The 22,241-nt window shown below is 38.1% G+C and overlaps 1 protein-coding gene and 1 long non-coding RNA gene across 5 annotated transcripts in view; one reads left to right on the top strand and one right to left on the bottom strand.

Moving 5' to 3' along the window:
• Positions 1-22,241, bottom strand: part of LOC141350026 (uncharacterized) — a 413,142-nt gene that overhangs the window by 100,626 nt on the left and 290,275 nt on the right. The window lies entirely within an intron of this gene.
• The window catches only part of LOC129422195 (NLR family CARD domain-containing protein 3-like), a 113,332-nt gene that overhangs the window by 19,900 nt on the left and 71,191 nt on the right, over positions 1-22,241 (top strand). For all 4 annotated transcript variants that reach the window (XM_073854085.1, XM_073854086.1, XM_073854087.1 and 1 more), the window contains 2 exons: positions 322-429; positions 545-605. In XM_073854085.1, the coding sequence (XP_073710186.1) occupies positions 322-429; positions 545-605 (169 nt within the window). The remainder of the gene's footprint in view (positions 1-321; positions 430-544; positions 606-22,241) is intronic.

The raw sequence follows: 22,241 nt of genomic DNA, 5'->3' as shown, positions 1-22,241 counted from the left end.
CAGTTGTAAAAAAACATATAATATCCAACCTGATCTTTTGGAAATTCATGAGTGAATTACAGTTATGTATGACAGTAAGACCTACAAGATTATTCTTGTTTTTTTTTTCAAAAGCCAGGAGTTTGAAGCAAACAATTTAGCTTAAGGGATTTAAGTTTATTTTTAATAAAAAATGAAATCAGGGACAACAACGTTGTGCTCCGTGGAGTTGTTAGGAGTTATTTAGTTAACATTGCAGGAGTCACATAGAAGCAGATTCTCATTCATGCTTGAATGCTTTAAACTTTAAATCAGTGTTTTAATGTTTGTTGTTGTGTTTAGTTTGTGTCAGAAAGAATCGGCTGAACCCAGCTGTGTATCCATGAAGAGTGATGAGTCAATGGAACGTCCAATAGCATTCAGTTTGGGAGACTCTTCTGCTGATCTGAGGTGTTGTATATTTTTTATACTGTAAACTACACTTCATCTCTTTCTATTTACTGTCAGTCATTACATAAAGTACATGCATATATATTTACAAGAAATTGTGATGTTTTAACTACAGTAAAAAAAGAGATCAAACTGAATCACAGATTATAAAGGAGAACCTGGACAATGTTTTTAAGGTAAGTCTGTGTGTGTGTGTGTGTGTGTGTGTGTGTGTGTGGGGGGGGGGGGGTTATGGGGGGTTGCATGTGTTTGTGTTTGGTTCTCAATCCCTTTTTATTATATTTTAAACAATTTGCTATAGTTGTATATCATGTGTGTTACCATCACACTTACTTTCCCATATGCCTAATACAGTGCTTCTCAAGTGATTTTGATTCAGGATACAAGTTTTGAAACATCAAAACAACAACTATTTATTTAAAAAAAAAATAGTACACAAAATGTCACTGAAATCAAACATTGAAATATATTATTGTTGCAGTGAGTCGTGCAGATATCATGCAGTTATTTATTCTGCTGTCTGTGTTTAACTGTGCATGTTTATATGAGTAGATGGATTTTATTCAGGGCCAGCCCTGGCCAATTTGCTGCCCTAGGCAAAATTTCACCTAGTGCCCCTAGAATCACAGACAATTGTGTTCCAATCATTTTGTTCAGAAACAAACTGTACAGATTTGTCTTGTTTTTCTTTATTTTGAAAATATTTTGGAAATGCTTAGGTTACTCACTGAGCTTGAATCTTGGTCGGGCTCGAGCCCCAAGTTCAAGTAACAGAACGGAAGAAAAATGCAGTGAAGGAGGAGAAATGCCAGAAGAATTGCGGCTGGGACCAGAGGCACGGAGACTCCCGTTTACCATAATGATGATTGACACAGTTTCCATTTTAAACCTATGTTAAAAGTGTAGCCGTTAAAATATTATTACTGCAGTAAAAGAGTTTATTTTGATCATGGTGCCACGATCGCTGGATAATTCTGAAGTTGTTTTACAGAAGAATAAAATAATTACTTTTGCGATGTCACACAGTTGAACGTCTCCGCGTATTTACATGATTTGCGACATACATTTGCAAATGATTAATTAATTCATACCTCTGCAATACTTTGATGGATTGTGTTTTAGAAGTACTGTATGCTCAAACTCTGACAGCAATGTGATTGCCGCTGCGCTGGTAGAAATAAAGAGAGACCACGAAAAAGAAAAAGTGCGGCTCTGTACAAAAGTGGAAATGATTTATGTTATTTCAAGTTGGCTCTTAAAGTACAAAATACCCAATTAAGCTATTACGTAGCTATTATACAATTTTTTCAGGACGTTCCTGCGACCCGGTGGTAACTTGTCCACGACCCGGTACTGGGTCGCGACCCGGTGGTTGGGGACCTCTGAGCTAGACTAGCGATAATGATGAGCAGGTACATAAGAAATGTAAAAGCAACTGTTCAGATGTAAGAGCACTGCCACAAAGACTGATATTAGTCATATAAGAATATGTATATATCTAAAATGACTGCAAAGAAGTATAATACCACTCACATTAATGCAACTGGATATGACAAAAAAAACCTGGGGTCTCAAAATCCTCTTGTGACATAAATGTAACTTTCTACAAATGAATGCAACATCATCATCTACAGGATCCTCTATAAAAGTACATGACATTTTAGTTGCTTAGACGGTCTATGCACTTAAGTATATCATATTAGTTTTACATTAGTCATTTCAATTTACTTTTTTAATTTTTTAGTTGAAAGTGTAGTGTAATATATAAAAAATATAAAATAGTAAGTGGTTTGCACTGGCAATTTGATTATAACTTAAAGACAGCTAAAAAATATTTTACAGTATATGTAATAAAAATATTTGCAATGTATGAATGTACTAAAGCAACTAACAAGATTAAACACAGCTACTCCTTTAAAAATGGGGAGGAGACCACAAGAAACTCCAAGTTTACAGGATAAAACCTGCTCCCGACCAGGTTTGGTTCACAGAGTAAGTTACTCCAGAAACAGACTCTGAGTATAAGTTAACTCTCCTTCTGAAACAGGCTTGACTTACCCCGCTGTCTCAGGTTTAACCTACCTCTCATTTTGAAACGGAAAACTCAGAGTTTCCCTCATTTCAGGTTTAACAAACTCAGAGTTTGCACTTAACCACCTTTCTGAAACGGGCCCAACGTCTGTAAAAATTACAGACCTATGGCGTTCGAGCCCGCGAAAGGGGCGGAACTATGCCCTATAATAGTCCGGAAAAGAGCGCCATGAACTCACCGAATGAAGCTCGCTGCGTAGGCGTTTGTAGCACGGCCAGCTACGCAATGCTCGTTCCCATTATTTCAGGGAACCGTGGTTACGTGAGTAACCTAAGCGTTCCCTTTCAATATGGTTCACTTCGCATTGCGTCAGATGCTGACGCTATGGGGAAACATAATCCCATCACGCCGTGGAAACACAACGGACTGAAGTGCCTTACCGGAGAGACACTGCATGTGGCCCTATACCCGGCATATTCACAGCTTTAAGTGTAATGCTGCGTTCCAGAGCCCATCCAAACCAGTGGGATGTAGGACTTATCCTACCTCCAACTAGGAAAAGTGCACTGGAATGCCTGTCGAAGTGGAACCTCCTACCGGCGAACTCGGGGGAGTTCGACCTACCCCGACTTCAGAAAAATAAGTCGGAGGACAATGGCGGCGCCCGTAGATCGCGTCGCCGTGAGAGGAAATCTTCAAGGAATAGACTATAAATTGTACTTCTCTGCTTGTATGGTTGTTTTAGACATTTTTTTATATTAGACTTGTTTTTTTATATTATGGCGTGAAATTATGTCGTTATTATCTGTTATCATGAAAATACGGTAAAAATATACCAAGTTACTTAGCGACATGCAGCGCTTTTATATAATGGCTCCAAAAAACTTTGTAAAGATGTTTAACTTAATGTTTTACTGTAATGTGAACTGCACAGTTCGAACCGACGTTTAAAAGTTATGTAGTCTGTACGAGCCTTAAGAAGACCGGTCGGTCGTTCCACTTCAAATGTCTGGAACGCTTTGAAGTAGGAGCTAGGACACTTCAAGAAGGATAAGTCCCACGTCCCACTGGTTTGGATGGGCTCTGGAACGCAGCATATGCACCATATAAAATGTTAACGCGCATACGGTGGGGTTTAAATGCACCAGGAAGCACATAACATAGCACAAGACGGCGAGATCACCGAGCGTACGGCGGGTGCCAGGTTATTATAGTTTTTCTTTTTTAAATTAGTTTTTATTTTAGTATCGTTTTCAATTTTGCTTTAAATTTAAGTTTAGTTTTAGTTAGTTTCACGAATGTTTTTTTTTTTAGTTTTAGTTTAGTTTTTATTTTGCAAACACATTTCTATTTAGTTTTTATTTTATTTAGTTTCAGTTATAGTTTCAGTTATAGCAATGCTGACAAGTGTAAGCTAGGATGTTTTAGGAGAGATTTATTAAACATAGATGCAGAAGAAGGTTCAGAACTGTCAGAATATGTAAAGTTACTGACTCTGCGTAACAGCTATTTTTGTAAATTAACTCTGTAACAGTTAGTTCTTGTATCTTGTTCTCATTGGAAACCATTTAATCAAGTTTTGGATATTTCCTACATATGAAGTATTTTCGGCTGGTTTGGGGAATTTTGTCAAGGCTTATTGTCCAATGTAACCTATCGCTGGGCTAACTATGATTAGCAATGGGGATTATTTTAAGAGATCATTCAAAGGATGGCATACACATCTATCGATGTATGTTTGTTTAACATTTAAGCTAGCTAGTGCACTGACGGTTGACTTATCATCACCTATAAAACAGAAACTTTCTGATTTGTACTAGATAAGACCAACACACCAGTACATATGCATAGATTATTTTACCTGATATGAAGTGTGCACTGCAAACACAAGCATTATTTGCGATTGTCTCCGTCCATTCAACCACAATTGTCCTTTTTATTTCTGTGAAGGAATGTCTGCCGGGATCCGGTAAAACTTTAGTTTTGAACCAAAAGTGCTGTTACTTATATTTTGGCAGCCAAAAACACAAGAAGATGACATTTTAAAGTCAAAACCCCAACCTTTAGTGCACCTGCTATGAGTTCTTATGTTTTGCCTCCAGCTAGAGTGGTGACGTCACAGTGACGTAGGCGATTAAGGTGTCTATTATAGAGCCTGTTCAGATTTTCTGCCACGGGATGAGAGCTTATTAATTACGAAAACAAATACTTATTTTTGATAATTATTATTTTATTTCAGTTAGTTTTTCAATAGCTGTTGCTCGTTTAGTTTAGTTTTAGTTTTTAATTTATTATGAATTTTTAATTTTATTTCAGTTAACAAAAATGTTTTTTAGCTGATAGTTTTAGTCTTAGTTTCAGTTTCCGTTTACGAAAATAGCCTTGCGCGGGTGTGCGAGATTTAAGTAAGTTCAGAGTCACGTTGGTGAGCTCGCTGAGCGCACCGCGGTGTAACGTTACACATAAACGCATGAGCGTGCATGATTAAGCCGAGAGAACCTGCGCTCGTAGGGCAGGGACGTCTAAGCTGTAAAATCTGACAAACGTAGGCGGCGAAGACCAGCCGGCCGCGTTGCAGACATGAAGAATAGATACCCCTGTAGACCAAGCCCATGATGAAGCCAACCTCGTGCAGAGTGGGCTCTAACTTCTAACTGGGCTTCAACGATCCATCTAAATAGCCACTGTTAGTAACCGGCATACTCAGTGAGTGTTCTGCGAAGCTCACGAATGGCCGATCTGACTATAATATGCGGCAGAACGGTTCATATAGCGTAGGATTATACAGATACCACAATAGTGTGAACCCAGGTGAGCCCTCAAGCGCACCAGGGATGCATATAGGTAATATTATAGTGCACAGGTCGGTGAGCTTCCCAAGCGCCCCGTAAATGTGTACTGACAATAAATTGCGCGGGCACAGGTGAACAATTCAGTACATAGTTAATGCATATAGATGAATCTAAGTGTTATACACTCTTTAAAGAAATGGTTTTATTTCGAACCAGAAATGGTTCTATCACTCGCTTCATATATGGAACCCCCAAATGGTTCAATATAGAACCACTTTTATGAGTTCATTAAAAAGGACCCCATATGGTTAAAAGTTAGATGGTTCTATTTAGAACCATTAAAGGTTCTTTATTATTATTATTATTATTATTATTAGTAATTTATTATTGATAAGGAATTATAACCAATCCAGAAAATTATAATATTTATTATTAATTGTATTATACAGAAATATAAATCTATAAAAAATTACTTAAAATCGCATCTCTTTATTCTGTATTAGACAGCAAAACTTAAGTTTACATTTAAAATGTCTCATTACATTCAACCATTTAGTTATTTAATTATTTCCATTAAGCATTTCCACTTTTTAATAAACATACATAAGTTTATTTTATATTATTTATATATATATATATATATATATATATATATATATATATATATATATATATATATATTAAGGGTGGAACGGTACACAGAAGTCCAGGTTCGGTTCGTACCTCGGTTCAGGCGCCACGGTTCGATTCACTTTCGGTACAATGGAGGGAAAAGCAAAACAAAAATGAGGAAGGCATTTTTTTTTAGTAGGGGAGAGCGGGGTAAGTTGTCACACGGGTAAGTTGTCACACTGTTAATAACTCCAACACTAGAGGCTCTATCTCAAAAATCAAATAGCCACTTTATGTGACTTCTTCTATAGTCAACTTCCTGTTCACATGTGGTCAAGATCACTGTAATCTGAGGTTAGCACAATTTTCTTATTTTTCTGCTTAAAAAGTAAAAAAAAATCACTTTACATTTTATGCAATACAACTTTGTTAGGTGTGAATGTTTAAAATGATTATTTTGCACAAAATAGAGGAGACCGTAAAGTGTCTTTTGATACTTTAGCTAAAGTGATATGATGAGCTAAACTTGAGATTTAGACAACATTAGCACACAAGTAAGTATGGGGCAAGTTGTCTCAATGACTTTGGGGCAAGTCGTCACATCTGACAACTTGCCCCTGTACAAACAAACACATCGAACATGCTCAGAAAACATGATATAGAAAAGAATAAGCCTCAATCTAGCAAAAAGCTGTTTCAAAAGAAAGGGAAGCAGAAATCTGGACCTATGAAAAACAAGGCAGCTAAAAGAAGAAAAATCATGCAAGAGTCATCATCAGATGATGAAGAGTGCTTCTGCCTCGTCTGTGTAGAGCCATTTTCAAAGAGTCGTCCAAAGGAGACCTGGGTAAAATGTGTAAAATGCAACAATTGGGCCCATGATGCTTGCACCTCAGGCCAGGCAATTTATGTGTGTCAGAATTGTGATTCTGGAGATGAGTCCTATTAGTCATACAGGGCATCTGTTTTGTTCAGAGGTTAAACATGTTAAGTTAAGCAAGTTATCTGCAGCGTTCCATTCAGTTATCTGGTTTTATGTGAAAGCCATAGAACATTTGAACCAAAGTTCAAAGTAAAGTGGTCTTGCTGTAACAATCAGCCCTATCGGTTGTGTCACAAAATATATATAAGGGGTCAGATTTTACTGTGTGAGATTAAAAGAGTTAAAATGATGGACGATACATTGCCACTTAATTGAAATGTGCATTATTTGGATTGAAATAATTGTTTTTCCAGATTCTCCAGGCACGGATGTTTATATTTCCAGTTTGGTTTGAGTTTAAAAATTAAAATCAATATTCACAATTAAGTAGTTGTGTTCTTATTTTTAGATAATCTAGTGTGACAACTTACCCGCCCTAGTGTGACAACTTACCCTCCGATGGGGCAAATTGTCACAAGTGCACAGTCACTATTCAACAGTCTACAACTCTGTAATGAGATAAGATATAAAGATGTTATGAATACAACATATGTGCCCAAGACTTCCTTCTTTCATTTGGTATGAGATTTATACCATTTTGATGTATGGTGCTCAGTAAATGTTAGACAGTGTGAAAAGTGTGACAACATACCCCGCTCTCCCCTACTTAGGCTAATCTTAAAAACATAGGTGTCCTTATCAGTGTTATTTTCAGATGTCATGAATATGAACTGAAATGCATTTAACATACTATCTCATATTTCAAAAATGTATACCTCTTTAAGTAGTCTTGTACTCATCTTTCATACAAATATAGGTTCAAATGTATTACAAGTGTTACCTAAATACATTTTTAAATTACATTTTGGCCTTATTTCATATTAATGTACTAAAGAAAAAAAAATAGGCTTGTAGGATGAATTAATAGGTGTGTACGACTTCACGAGGGGCTGCAAGAAACGACAAGTGGATGACGTCAGAGTAACGCGAGAGCGATTTGAAATCAGCCTCCTCCGCAAGATTTCTCGCGGTACTCTGACGCTGATGGCGCTGCGTAAAGTTGAGCACGCTTAAAAAACTGAAAGCAGCTGAACTCGACAGAACTGCCCTGCGTATGCCTGTTGTATATAGCAGGACAATTTATCTCCTACTTCTCAGCGTGAGAAATACAAAGTGTGGCGTTTGAACTGACTGAAATGCGTGTTTGTCAAGGTGAATGCGTGAGACTTGAGAGCCCTGATTAGATGTATTTCCACTCACATACCTAACAACTGCTGAACAACACCGATGCAAGGTCCTCGTCTTTTCCACCAATCTCTCGCCTGTACTATTGTAACTGACTTGAAAACTGAAGTTTTGCCAAACTTGCGATCTTAAAGAGGCTGGCGGAACGTCTAGCTCTTGTGGAATACCACTTGCCATACTCGCTGTAGCTGTCGGCTGATCATTCACTGACTGGACCGGCGTCGACGTGACAAAAAACTGCAGAGTGCCAGAATGTAGACGGGCTCTGATAGAGCGCATACATAGGCGGAGCTCGGCTGTATTGGCGCCAATCAGAGCTTCAGAGCTAAAGCGGGGCAACAGATTAGCTGTCCATAAAGAACCCGCGTATCTAACAGTAGTTCCGCATTACATTAATTATTTTGCACGCAAGTTTTTTTTATTTTTATACCGTGTATTCTCCGTTTAAATTCATGCACCAAACCGTGACCCCCGTACCGATTCGGTTCGAAACGAATACATGTATTGTTCCACCCCTTATATATATATAGCGCGTATCCGTCGTACGGTTCAACGGTTCATGACATGCGCAATGTAGCCGCATGCCCTGTATGTGACGTCAGATAGCGTGTTTCCCTTTCGCGCGAAAGAAGAGGTGACTGGTTATGTTAGAAATGGCAAGTGGGAGAGAAAAGGAAGTCTGCCCGGAGTTGGAGGATGCACCAGCGTCGTATAAGTCTGGTGTGTGGAACCATTTTTTTTTATGTTACAAATGATGACAGCGGAAATAAAACAATAGATAGAACTGCAGTCTATGAGTTGAATGTGTTCGAACAGCCACAGGAGACCGCCTTCTCTCCGACCATTTATCTAATCTGAGGTACTGAACACTGTTTTACGTCTTTTCGTATTCAGCGCTATTTTTAGCCTTTCATTGATAAAACGAAAGCGGCTGAGATCCGCGTAGTTTCATTTTGCTACCGTGTGAAAGTTGCCCGATCTTATTTCATAAATTGCCCCTCAATGTAATCAGGACATTAGTAGTCAAAAGTGGACAAAAGAGACGGATTTAAATATTACAGGTGTAAACGTTATGTTTCTCTCTTGTCCACATATACTCTCTGCAGTATTTAAGCAGCCTCTCAGGGATAAATCTGAAGTTGGCATTTTGATAAATGCAAGTTATCTTTGTGTGCTAAAAAGGCACATAAGTTCATGTAGATGGCAATACACATTCTCTTTTTTGCCAAATAAATGAAAAGCATGTTGAAATTATCAATGTCTTCCCTCTTAGTGTATCAAAATCTCACCTGGCTTTCCTCAGGGATGGTCCCAATAATGTGCTTAAAGTCAAATTCAGTTTGTGCATGATTACATGATATAAGTTTTTAATACTGTACCCTAAATTATGGATAATTAATACATTAATAAGATAATACATTTCTGGAGTGTTAAAAATTAAAAGAAAAAAATAACAACAAGAACCGTACTGAACCGAGAACCGTGACCATAAAACCGTGATACGAACCGAAAGTTATTTCCCTTACGCATTTTTAGTTTTTATAAACAAAGATACAGTATGTGCAGTACTAATTTTTAGTAACTTTTACATGTGTCTGAAATGATGAAAAAAATCACAATGAATTTAAAGACAATTCATGAACAATCTATTAAATTGAATGAACATTTACACAAGTTGATTGTAATTTTTTTTGTGCAGGTATTTAAATTTAAGCATAATATATTTTATAAATAAAAGTCACTGTGTGCTTAATGGCAAAAGGCTATTGAACATTGTGGAAAAAACTGCAAACAGTCATTCCACAGCCTGTGGCATGTTAATGTCTTCCACATATTATGTTCACATTGTCCATTATATAGTTGATACTTTCAGCTTTGAGAGGATCAGGAGAGCCATTGAACACTATGGTTGGTGTGGGACCTTTGGGTTCCTGTAAAACAAACATTTCACCTTTTAAGTGCTTTTTACCAATTAAAGGTAAAAGGTAACACATTTTGAAAAATGCTAACGGTAGCCGCCTAAAATATAAATTATGAGAAAAAGTTCTTAAAAAAGGATTACTTTTATATATCGTACTTTGAATGTTACATTTTAAACGTAATTTTCCAAATTAAACATTTGGAACAGAGATAGGAAATCATACCATTATGTTGACTGTCAGCTTTCTTCAATAAATGTCTGATGTCCATTTTCTTCTCTAAAGATGCTTTTTCCCTGAGTTTCTCAATAATTGTCACATTCCCATTTCTTCTTTCCCATCGGTAAGTCTGGAAAACTTGATGTCCCCCTTCAGTGAATTTAAAAAGAAATATTAATATTGGAATTATGAAACAGTTTGTGTAAAGTTATCTCCAGTTAAAAGCGGAGTGCACAATGTTTGAAAAACGCTTTGGAAAAGGAGACGGGCCGACTACCAAAACACATTTATAGCCAATCAGCAGTAAGGAGCGTGTCTACTAACCGACATCCTTGCCGGGTTGCTTATGTGTAGGGCGGGTCTTTTAAAATTTAAAAGAAGGTCCAGATTCTATTGGGGTAGGGGCATGTTTGTTTAGGTGATTTCAAATATCAACATTGGCTTTAAACATTGTGCACTCCGCCTTTAAGTATATTACAAACACTGGCATGTCCAGAAATTGGGGATATTCCTTAAAAATTTCACCAATAATTGGTGATTTTGTCATTACCTGTATCCATCTTCTTTGATGACTGAAGGTTTGGTCAATGGCATTCCTTATTGATGATGTCCTCCCACTACCGCCTGATGTTCTGTAATCTTATTTTTATAAATCCACTGTGTGATGGCCCATCAAAAAAAAAAAAAAAAATGCTCCTATCATGATCAATGCAAAAATAGCACTTAGTTAGAGTCAAGTACAGTTTTTATACACATTGTCAAGTAAGTAATTTCATACACATAAATGAAGTATGTAAAAGCATTCTTACGGTACATTTCCCACTTTTTGACCAAATTAGACCATAATCCAACAACACAATCTCCTTTGAGTGCCAGCTTTTCTTTTTCAGATGGATAGCTGAAAAAGATTACAAACAAACATTGACACAAGAATTGTGATTTACATCTAGTTAAGTATTACTGGGCAGTATTTATAACTCAATAGTGCAAAAACACTTTACAGCTAGTAGCACAAAACTACACCCATCTTATTCACGTAGCACTTTAGCCTTACTGCAAGCAGTGAAAGGTTTGTGAAGTTCGACTCTTACCATTAAACCACTAACAGTTACTCTCCCAGTAATTAATTGCGTATTGTCTAACTTTATATTGAACGCGAGCGGCGCGACACGAAAATAAAAAACAGTATTATAAAATGTGGTTGTGCATCATCCAGAATGTACAGCATCACCGATTAATAATGAGTTTTACCGTCTTTTGTCTCGTCATGCCGCTCACAGGTGTACAGTACGCAGGGCCGGAGTGGGACTCATTTTCAGCCCTGGAGTTTCATGCCTTAGACCGGCCCACGACTGACTATTAAAATAATATCTTTAAACCCTCAGTAGTATAAGTCTGCAGTAGTGCACTGTTCTCTGCAGCCTTGCAATTCACTGTATTTTTCAAATATATAATTTCATATTCCGTGCAAATGCAGTAAACAATTATAATTTTTGCCATAATTATGCAGCCCTACCATAAGACCATATATTACTAAAGTAAACTTATTCAAAAACTAAAGGAAACAAATGTGTTTGTATTTTCCTCTATATTTCTATTTCTAAAAAATGATGAGTCTTGAGATTAACTGTTGGGTTGATAACGTTTGGAAACCCCTGATATACAATACACAAGCAAGATTTATCATGTATGCATTGGAAACAAATGGAAATAATCTGTATCTTTTTTTTAGTACTTAGATCATGTCTATTGCTAAATAACGTAGGCCTACATTGTGTTAAAAAAAAAAGAAAACATCATGGATATACTTTTGAAACTAATGAGTTTTGCATCAAATAGATTTTTGTTCCTCTTGCAATAAACGATGAATAATGACTATTCATAGAGAATTAATCTATGACTTGGATAAAAAAAATACGTTTAGAGGCCAGCCCGTTTGTATTAAGACGCGCTCAAGTTTATTTAAAATATAATAGACGCGCGGCCGGCAAGGGCACTCAAAAGACGCGCTCAAGTTTATTTAAAATATAGACGCGCGGCCGGCAAGCGCACTCAAAAGACGCGCTCAAGTTTATTAAAAATATAGACGCGCGGCCGGCAAGCGCACTCAAAAGACGCGCTCAAGTTTATTTAAAATATAATAGACGCGCGGCCGGCAAGCGCACTCAAAAGACGCGCTAAAGTTTATTTAAAATATAATAGACGCGCGGCCGGCAAGCGCACTCAAAAGACGCGCTCAAGTTTATTTTAAATATAGACGCGCGGCCGGCAAGCGCACTCAATATAGACGCGTCTGAAACAAAACTCGTGTTCAAGTAAGCGCTTTGAAAACCAGAAGACAGCGGCACGTCCTGCGTTTCCCATGCGTTTTAGATGTCAATGCACCCTAATGCAAGAATTCTTCCAATAAGTGGTCGGGACTCGGGACACAATCAACTTGTGCATAAAGCGGCGGGGACATCTCTCACCCGCAAATACGCGTCATCCCGGTGGCATGACAACACCGGCCCTCGTGGCCAAAAAAAACAGACTGGCCCACCGGGAATCCTCCCGGTTCTCCCTATGGCCAATCCGGGCCTGACAGTACGTTAGGTACAGTGATGTGCATACTGTTCCACCATGTGCTTAACCAAACGCGACATGTCGTGTTAACATGAATCTCAACGTAACTTTGCAAAACGAGCAAGCATTTAACGTTACCATAATAAAGTATAAATTAACAGTCTCCTGCACAATTAATACGAAAGTTTCTTACACTATATGAAAAATAGATATCATATTATAACTGTAATTTTTAATTTAATTTCTTACCTGATGCAGACAGGAACATTCTTGCCCTCTTGACTGGAAAGGCAGTTGGAAAAGAACGTCACTGCGCAGGCGCTGGCGCAACACAATATGCGTTGTGTGTTTGTTTTTTCAATAAAACAAATTCAAAACAGACTGCCACCCAAGGCTCAATAATAATGATCATGATTTTTATAATAATTAAATAAAAATAACACACGCAAAAAATACAATTAAAAATACAATAATGCGTAGTTGTCTGTCCATGTGAAACGTCATCAGCAGATTCGTGTGAACTTATGACAGCCACCAATGGAAGAGAACGCCTGCATAATGTTTGAAATATTACTCTTATTGTGTCACAAAGTGTATGTTCAAAAGCTTTTTAGGCGAGAATGTATGTATAAAAAGTTCAAATTTGCGGTCGGTTTATAAAGAGAGCGTTTATTAAAAAATCTGCCCCAACTTTTTCGGAGTTTTGATCCAGACAACCAACGGGTACTTAGCGCTCATGTACCCCGCCCAACGCAGCTTGATCTCGGCAAGTCCTTCTGAAAATCACCGCTGGGTGTTATGTAGTGGTTAACAGTGTTATATATATTTTATTTTCGGTACTGTCTTATGGACAATCTTTGGTCTCATAAATATATTATCTGTTCCTGGGCAAATCGTTTTGACTAAGGACAAAGTTGCATTGTAAAACTTTATATTTTTTATTTAACTTTGTGGTGAAGTGCAGACTTATTTGTTTTTGACCGAACTTGCTTGTATATTTCCTGTTGCACAAACATCTTATACTTGATAAAGGAATGTGTTATATATGATATTTGGTTTTTATAACAAACAAAAGTACAGGATAATCAGTGTCAGTGCACGCTGCCTAAATCACTTTTTTTATGAAAACGACAGGATATAGTGTTTTATATCACATTTTTTCATGTTACTTCGTTTAAATATAAATCGTCATTAAACTACAATAATTATGCATTTCATTTTATTGTGTACTGGTTAACGTGTTTTACACATTCATTGTGTAAGCAGTTAAGCATAATATTTACACATTATGTGTCAGTTCCAACACAAAAATGTGTTCGAATCCTTTTACACATATTTTGTGTAAATTTTTAACACATCAATTTTAAGAGTGTACACACACATTATATATATATATATATATATATATATATATATATATATTTCTACTGATATTATATTAATTTCACAAGTATAAGTTATCTTTTAAAAACCATAGTAGCCTAATCATGGTAAAGGTATACTGTTTGGCCATCGTAAAGTGAACACAGGGGCTGAATCCCAAACTTTTGTGCAGTAAAAAGCTCAAAAGAACAACTTCCTATCATTGTTTGGACTCTTATTTGTGTTTTTGTAATCATTATAGTAGAAACACAACAAGGGACAAGCGTGATAAACTAATCAATGTTTGTTTACAGCTGCCGCCATTACCTCACGTGTTGATCATGAAAGCAGTATGTGTGTGTGCACATGCGAGTGATCCTGTGTTTAATAAACGTGCTGTGCGGAGATATACGCTTAGACGCAACTAAATAAGGATTGTACTGTTTGCAGTCGCGTACCTTAAGTACCTTAAGTCGAACCCTTAAGTGCACCGTGAATGCGTATAGATAAATCAGTGCACAGAACGCGCCGTGATTGCGTACAGATATGATTGATGAACGTAACCGTGGGTACCCAAGGTACACAGATGAACAACAATAGTGTGAATGTGTCACAAATGGATAACACAGCCATGTATACAGGTGAGCTTCTCCAAGCGCACCTTTAGTGTAAATTATTTTTCTATTTAAAAGCTTTAAAGTATTTATGTAAAGAGATTTTTTTTAAAAGTGTTTAAAAGTGCACAACTCTTCTCAAGTGGAAGAAAGCTATAGCCTACTTTATTCCCTTACGTGCAACCTATTGGAAAGCCCAGATTAGTTATTAGTTGGGTTAGAAAAATAACGAAATGATAGCTTTAAGTACAAAATAGTATTTATATAAAGAGATATATAAAAATAAAAATTGCAGAACTCTTCTTAAGTGGAAGTAATAAAGTAAAATAACAAATAATAATTTTAAAATAATGAAAAATTAAAATACCTCGTTATGTTAAACCATCGTATATATATTAGGGTTTGGCGCTTTACAATAGGTTGCACGTAAATATCTGTGCCTATGTGCCACCAGTACTCCGTCCGAGCGGGTCTTCAGCAGCGCGGGAGCAGCCAGCACTTCAATGCACAGCTTATTAATACCAAACAAAGTGAACAAGTTGGTATTTTTGGCCAAAAACATAGAAATTTAAACATGGTCTGTGTAACGTTATGTAAATCCCGTGTCTCGGTCTGATTGTTGTTTCCGTTTTCTTGTTCTTGACGTTCACTGAATTCTGGGTTTATATTTTATTATACAACAGTTCTTTCTGGTTCTCGAATCTGATTGGCTAAGAGCCATACGATATTGTGCTGATAACGGCACTGTAACCGCTTCATCTTTCGTATTATTCCGCCACCTAGTGAATGGAGGTCCTAAGCAGGCTCATCTCTGAATGGAAAAACACAGACGCGCTGTTTGAATCACTCTCCGTGTGTCTCATTAGTTCACTAGCTCATAAATCAGTCTGTGAATCCCCAATCAGAAGTTATTAGTCAAAGATCAGCGCTCTTGGATGTTATGTTAAAGTTAATGGGAGAAATGTCTTGTCACATCGTGTGGACGATTAACACTTGGAAAGAGGAATATAGACACTCAGTTTTTTCTGGAGCTATATTTCTTATCAGAACGCGAAAACACCGTGAAACAGCAGGTAAGCACCGCAGCTTTTAAATGTGGACATTGATCATTTACTTTATCGTGACGTGACTATTAAAACATGTTATGAGATATCGCCACTGGTATATTTATAAGCAGCATGCAAAAACATCTCTCTGACACTTATAAAAAACCGTTTTGTATAGTACTGACAAGAACAAAGTTTAATAATAATAATCGAGTGCTCGTATCGCGTTAAGAATAAATGAGAAAGCAATAGTAACGTTATACAAGTATAGTTTTATTAACTTTTACCTCGCGCCAAAACAATAACAACACAAAAGACACTTAATATGAATAAAAAAACAAGTAATAGTTTGATCATGACACCAAATACTGCTGATTTGATTTCATTTTGACGATCATAAACAAACAAGGCCAACATGAGAGCCAGGGTATCTCTGTCAGAGATGTAGCCCAGAGAGGGCGGTGGTCAGCGGGGCGAGTGAACACTGACGTCCGCTCATGCTTTGGTTCTTATTTGTACCGAATCTCACTAAGCAAACGTTCAAACAGGCGCTATCTTTACTAATCGACTGCAGATTTAAGTATAATACAGATACATTCTCGACTGAACTAATCTTAAAACTACACGTTGTGACCAAGAAACGGTAATATAAAGAAACGGCTTTTCCGTCCATTGAGTTGTTATGAGCTTCAAAGCAGCCGAAAGTTTTACCTGTCATTCTGGCCGCCCTCAAATCCGTGGCGGAAGTAGTTCTCAAACAAAGAGGCTTTTAAAATAACTCCGTTGTTGTATGAAACTGTTCAACCCGGCGCTCAGGTAGAATATTTGTGTGATAGGTGCTCTTGGGGTAGGGAAAAATCCAAGGACAAAAAACACAAGTCCCAGGCACTCAATCAAAAAATACCAAAAGGAGAGGGAATAAATAAAAAGCCTTTATTAAGTGTGGCTTACATTCTATAAAATCCAAACGCCAACATGTTTCGACCAGCAAGTGGTCTTCTTCAAGGCAAAGCAACACACACACTGAGAATGTCAGCAATTTATAAGTTAAAACCACGCCCCTCGTTAGAAGCCATTCAATAAACAAATCATACTAGAAACAATCAATTAGTAATCAGGTGTAAAGAATTAGGAGACCAAACTCAAACAAAACACATCAAGAAAGGAAAATTACCAATAGCCTACAACAAAAACATGAGTTATCTTAAGATGAAAACATAAGTAACATATGAAATAATAAAGAACAAAAAATGCAAAGCGTAGTCATCATAAGAACATAGAAAACACATCATAAAAAACACTTAAACTCTATGTCATCATTGAGACCTGGATAACGTAGTGCATCCAACTGATGGATCCAGAATGTCTCACGCTGGTTAAGTCTGCGGATCCTATCACCTCCTCTATCCAAAGGTCTAACATGCTCCAAAACTTCAATTTTTAATAAGGAATCATTCTTGTTATGCATATGTAAAAAATGTTGGGCCATCTGATAATCTGGGTTACTGGTACGAATAGCATACTTATGCTCCGCCAAACGATCACGCAGACGCCTCTTAGTACGGCCTACATAAAACACATCCTTACATGGGCACGATAAGCGGTAAACAACAAATGTAGTATTGCAGTTTATAAAATCTCTTATTTTAAATGTTTTGTTGGATTTAAAATCCACAAAGGTTTTGGAAGGAATGACATTACTACAATGGGGGCAATTCATGCATCGGTATAGCCCAATTGGTCTCTTAAGCCAACTTGCCTTCTTCTCAGGAGGAAGATAACTATGTACCAACTTATCACGAAGAGTCGGGGACCTTCTGTAAGAAACCAAAGGAGGTTGAGGAAAGACCTGTTGGAGGACAGGATCAGAGTTAATAATGGCCCAGTTCTCCTGAATAATCCGTTTAATCTGTCTAGCCTCCATACTATATTGTGTAACAAAAAAGGGGCGTAATTGAGTATCTGTCTTACGTCCCTTCTTAATCAAGGTATCCGAACGATTCAAGGATTGGGCTCTGGAACGTGCATTAGCGACGATGTCTGGTTTGTAGGCTCTTTTAATAAAACGTTCTGACATATTGTCTGCCTGTTTTTCAAAATCATCATTGTCATCACATATGCGGCGTAACCGCTGGAATTGGCCAAATGGTACATTATCTATGAGATGTGGAGGATGAAAAGAATCAGCTCTAAGAATAGTGTTTCTAGAGGTCTTCTTTCTGAAGATCGTAGTGTGTAACTTCCCTTCTGGGTCAATAGAGATGGTTAGATCCAAAAAATCAATGCTGTTTTTAGAATATTCAATAGATAACTTAATATTCCTATTGATAGAATTAAGATATTGGTGAAACTCCAGTACCTGAGTCTCAGTACCCTTGAAAATAAATAATAAATCATCAATGTAACGACCATACCATGTTATACAATGATGAAAAGGATTAACTGAGTTAAGGACATATAGCTTCTCCCATAACCCCAAATATAGGCAAGCATAATTAGGTGAGAAACAACAGCCCATTGGGACCCCAATTTTCTGTTTGTACAATTTGTCAGTAAATACAAAAATATTATTATGAATGATAAACTCAGTAAGTTGTACAATGAAATGAGAAGGAGGTCTGGAGTCATTTCTATCGGAAATAAAGTGTTTTAAGGCGTACAATCCCTCCTCATGGTCAATGTTGGTATATAAAGATTCAACATCCATTGTGATTAAATATTGAGACCCAACATTACCCAAATTAGACAAACTATTTAAGACATCAACAGTATCCTCAATAAAAGAGGGGAGAGTCTTAACAAAGGGCTTAATGAAAAAAATCAACAAACTTAGATGCTGGTTCAGTAAGTGTACCATTACCCGAAATAATGGGTCGTCCAGGGGGGTTATCAAAAGGAGGTTTGTGTACCTTAGGTAGTAAATAAAATGTAGCCAAGACAGGGTGTTCAACTGTCATATATTTCATTTCACTCTCAGTAATCCAATTCATATTTTTGGCATGGGTAAGAATGTTATGAAAAGTATAAGTTAAGTCAGACAAAGGATTAATGCCAATTCTTTCATAGTGTTTGGTTTCTAGTTGTCTATTAGCCTCTAGGATATACATATCTTTGGACAAAACCACAACAGCCCCACCCTTATCAGCAGGGCGAATGATTATATCATCCATCATAGAAAGCTCCTTAAGAGCCTTACGTTCACCTATCGTCAAATTAGATTTATGTATGGGTTTAGATTGAGCATCAAAGAGATTCTGCACATCAAAATTAACTTTCTTGCAGAAAGCGACAAGAGAAGGATTCGATACCACAGGTGTAAATAAGGATTTGGGTTAGGGTTGCCGCGGTGACAGAATTTTCTCTCCGTTTTATCGTCGCTTAACAAACACGGTGATCCCTGTTTCACCTGGTGGGAGGGGCTTATATATGCGCATGCAGACGTGCACATTTTACTTTCACTTTTGAATTACGCAACTGTTTAAATGCAGTGCTTGCTTACGCTGCGTTAAATCGCGTATGAATTTGCGTGCAATGCGAGTTCAACAGCTGGTTTAATTAAGTGCTTGAGTCAATGTGCGCAGGTAATTCGCACAAAACCCGCCAGTCCCAAGCAGAGCAACCGGCTACTTCTCCATAAAGCACTGCTTGAATGATGGGTTTATTATTTTTCTTGATGAAAAACACAACAACAAAACGATATCTGTTATATTAAACATCATATATGTATATTATAACAAAAACGAGTAACCACGCGGCTTCTGCCTTCGTCTGGTCAGTCAGCTTGCCTCGCACACTCTGACAGGAATAAATGAAATCTGACACCTGCGGCTCTGTGACGTGACGCGCGTTCAGCCCCGCTAAATTCAGTCTGCAGACACATTCAGTTATAAGTGTTTGCTCTCTCTCTAACGAAACTAAATGATTTAATTAATTACACGAAAATATCAAAACGACGGTGTCGCGGTGGGCAAGTGATCTAACCGGTGAGAGGCTGAAGCACCGGTTATCACCGTTTCACCGACCATCGCGGCAAGCCTAATTTGGGTCTAAACAAAGAATGAGAGTCGGTACTAAAAGTGCCATCTGAAAGTCTTGAATTATCAGGTGTACTATCTGGAACAATGTCAGAATTAAAATTCGTTGTAGAATAAGCAGACTTGTGTCCAGACTTGTGATAAAACACCTTTAGATGTAAATTGCGGTAGAAGCGGAATAAATCCACTCTAGTGTTAAACAGACTGGAGGTATGAGTGGGTGCAAAGGACATACCCTTAGACAGTACAGACCGTTGCTCGTTGGACAAAGGTGTATCAGAAAGGTTGATTACCGAGGATATTTCTTCCTCGATAACGGTCTCAGTGCTGCTGGTCGAGGTCGCTCCTCTCCCTCGGTGGCCACGGCGCGTCCTCTTGGACCTCGATGATTGGTCTGGAGTCGCGGCCAATCGTCCTCCAAAAAATGGTCAGACTCAGATCCTTGGGAACGACCCTCATCTTCACTGGATGTAAGGTTAAAGGACACCTTATGTGGGCGAGGGCGTGATCGACGGTCTGGTTGTCGGTAGGGATGACGGTGATCCCGAAACAGGCGTGGTTGGTGCCAACGATAAACCTGTCCTCTCTGGTAGTCCTCCGCATCACGTTTGAACTTACGTACCTTCATCTCCTTGATGGTCATAAGAGCCATACGATATTGTGCTGATAACGGCACTGTAACCGCTTCACCTTTCGTATTATTCCGCCACCTAGTGAATGGAGGTCCTAAGCAGGCTCATCTCTGAATGGAAAAACACAGACGCGCTGTTTGAATCACTCTCCGTGTGTCTCATTAGTTCACTAGCTCATAAATCAGTCTGTGAATCCCCAATCAGAAGTTATTAGTCAAAGATCAGCGCTCTTGGATGTTATGTTAAAGTTAATGGGAGAAATGTCTTGTCACATCGTGTGGACGATTAACACTTGGAAAGAGGAATATAGACACTCGGTTTTTTCTGGAGCTATATTTCTTATCAGAACGCGAAAACACCGTGAAACAGCAGGTAAGCACCGCAGCTTTTAAATGTGGACATTGATCATTTACTTTATCGTGACGTGACTATTAAAACATGTTATGAGATATCGCCACTGGTATATTTATAAGCAGCATGCAAAAACATCTCTCTGACACTTATAAAAAAACGTTTTGTATAGTACTGACAAGAACAAAGTTTAATAATAATAATCGAGTGCTCGTATCGCGTTAAGAATACATGAGAAAGCAATAGTAACGTTATACAAGTATAGTTTTATTAACTTTTACCTCGCGCCAAAACAATAACAACACAAAAGACACTTAAAGGCGGAGTCCATGATGTTTGAAAGCCAATGTTGATATTTGAAATCACCTAAACAAACACGCCCCTACCCCAATAGAATCTGGACCTTCTGTTGATAGACCCGCCCCACACATACGCAAACCGGCATTTGATTTGATTTGATTGGCTATAAGTGTGTTTTGGTAGTCGGCCCGTCTCCTTTTCCAACGCGTTTTTCAAACATCGTGGACTCCGCCTTTAATATGAATAAAAAAACAAGTAATAGTTTGATCATGACACCAAATACTGCTGATTTGATTTCATTTTGACGATCATAAACAAACAAGGCCAACATGAGAGCCAGGGTATCTCTGTCAGAGATGTAGCCCAGAGAGGGCGGTGGTCAGCGGGGCGAGTGAACACTGACGTCCGCTCATGCTTTGGTTCTCATTTGTACCGAATCTCACTAAGCAAACGTTCAAACAGGCGCTACCTTTACTAATCGACTGCAGATTTAAATATAATACAGATACATTCTCGACTGAACTAATCTTAAAACTACACGTTGTGACCAAGAAACGGTAATATAAAGAAACGGCTTTTCCGTCCATTGAGTTGTTATGAGCTTCAAAGCAGCCGAAAGTTTTACCTGTCATTCTGGCCGCCCTCAAATCCGTGGCGGAAGTAGTTCTCAAACAAAGAGGCTTTTAAAATAACTCCGTTGTTGTTTTCTAGTTTTCGTTTTTCAAACGTGTGCCGTCGAACTGTTGTATAAAAGCAATATCGCTCTCGGAGTCGTGTGATATAGCTCTATATCATCACGGCTGTGATTTCCTCCGGTTTCCTGTGATTTCCAGTGCTTTAAGTGGGCCGGAACGCCCCGGTACTCAGTACCGCCACTTCCAAAAATAGCTCTTGAGCGTACCACCACCTCTCCGTGCGCCCAGAACGTGCTTTTAGCGTGCCGGAACGCTCATTTGCACATCTGTTTAAAAATCTGAGGTATAATTTAATCCTTTGGCTGCGCTGCGGCTTTTCAGGGCGCCCTTAATGTACGCTTCCTAATTCGTCCCACCGAGAGCAGAGACTACATTACCCATACACCCTTGCGTTTACAAGTTAAAAGCGCATGCGTCGGTCAGTCAGTCAGTCAGTGTCAACGTGCTCTGGACTGGAGAGGTGTGTGTTTGTGTG

This window comes from Misgurnus anguillicaudatus, chromosome 16, assembly GCF_027580225.2.
Source record: "Misgurnus anguillicaudatus chromosome 16, ASM2758022v2, whole genome shotgun sequence".
In the NCBI taxonomy this organism is placed as follows: Eukaryota; Metazoa; Chordata; class Actinopteri; order Cypriniformes; family Cobitidae; genus Misgurnus; species Misgurnus anguillicaudatus.
This window is presented reverse-complemented; position numbering and strand designations above follow the sequence as displayed.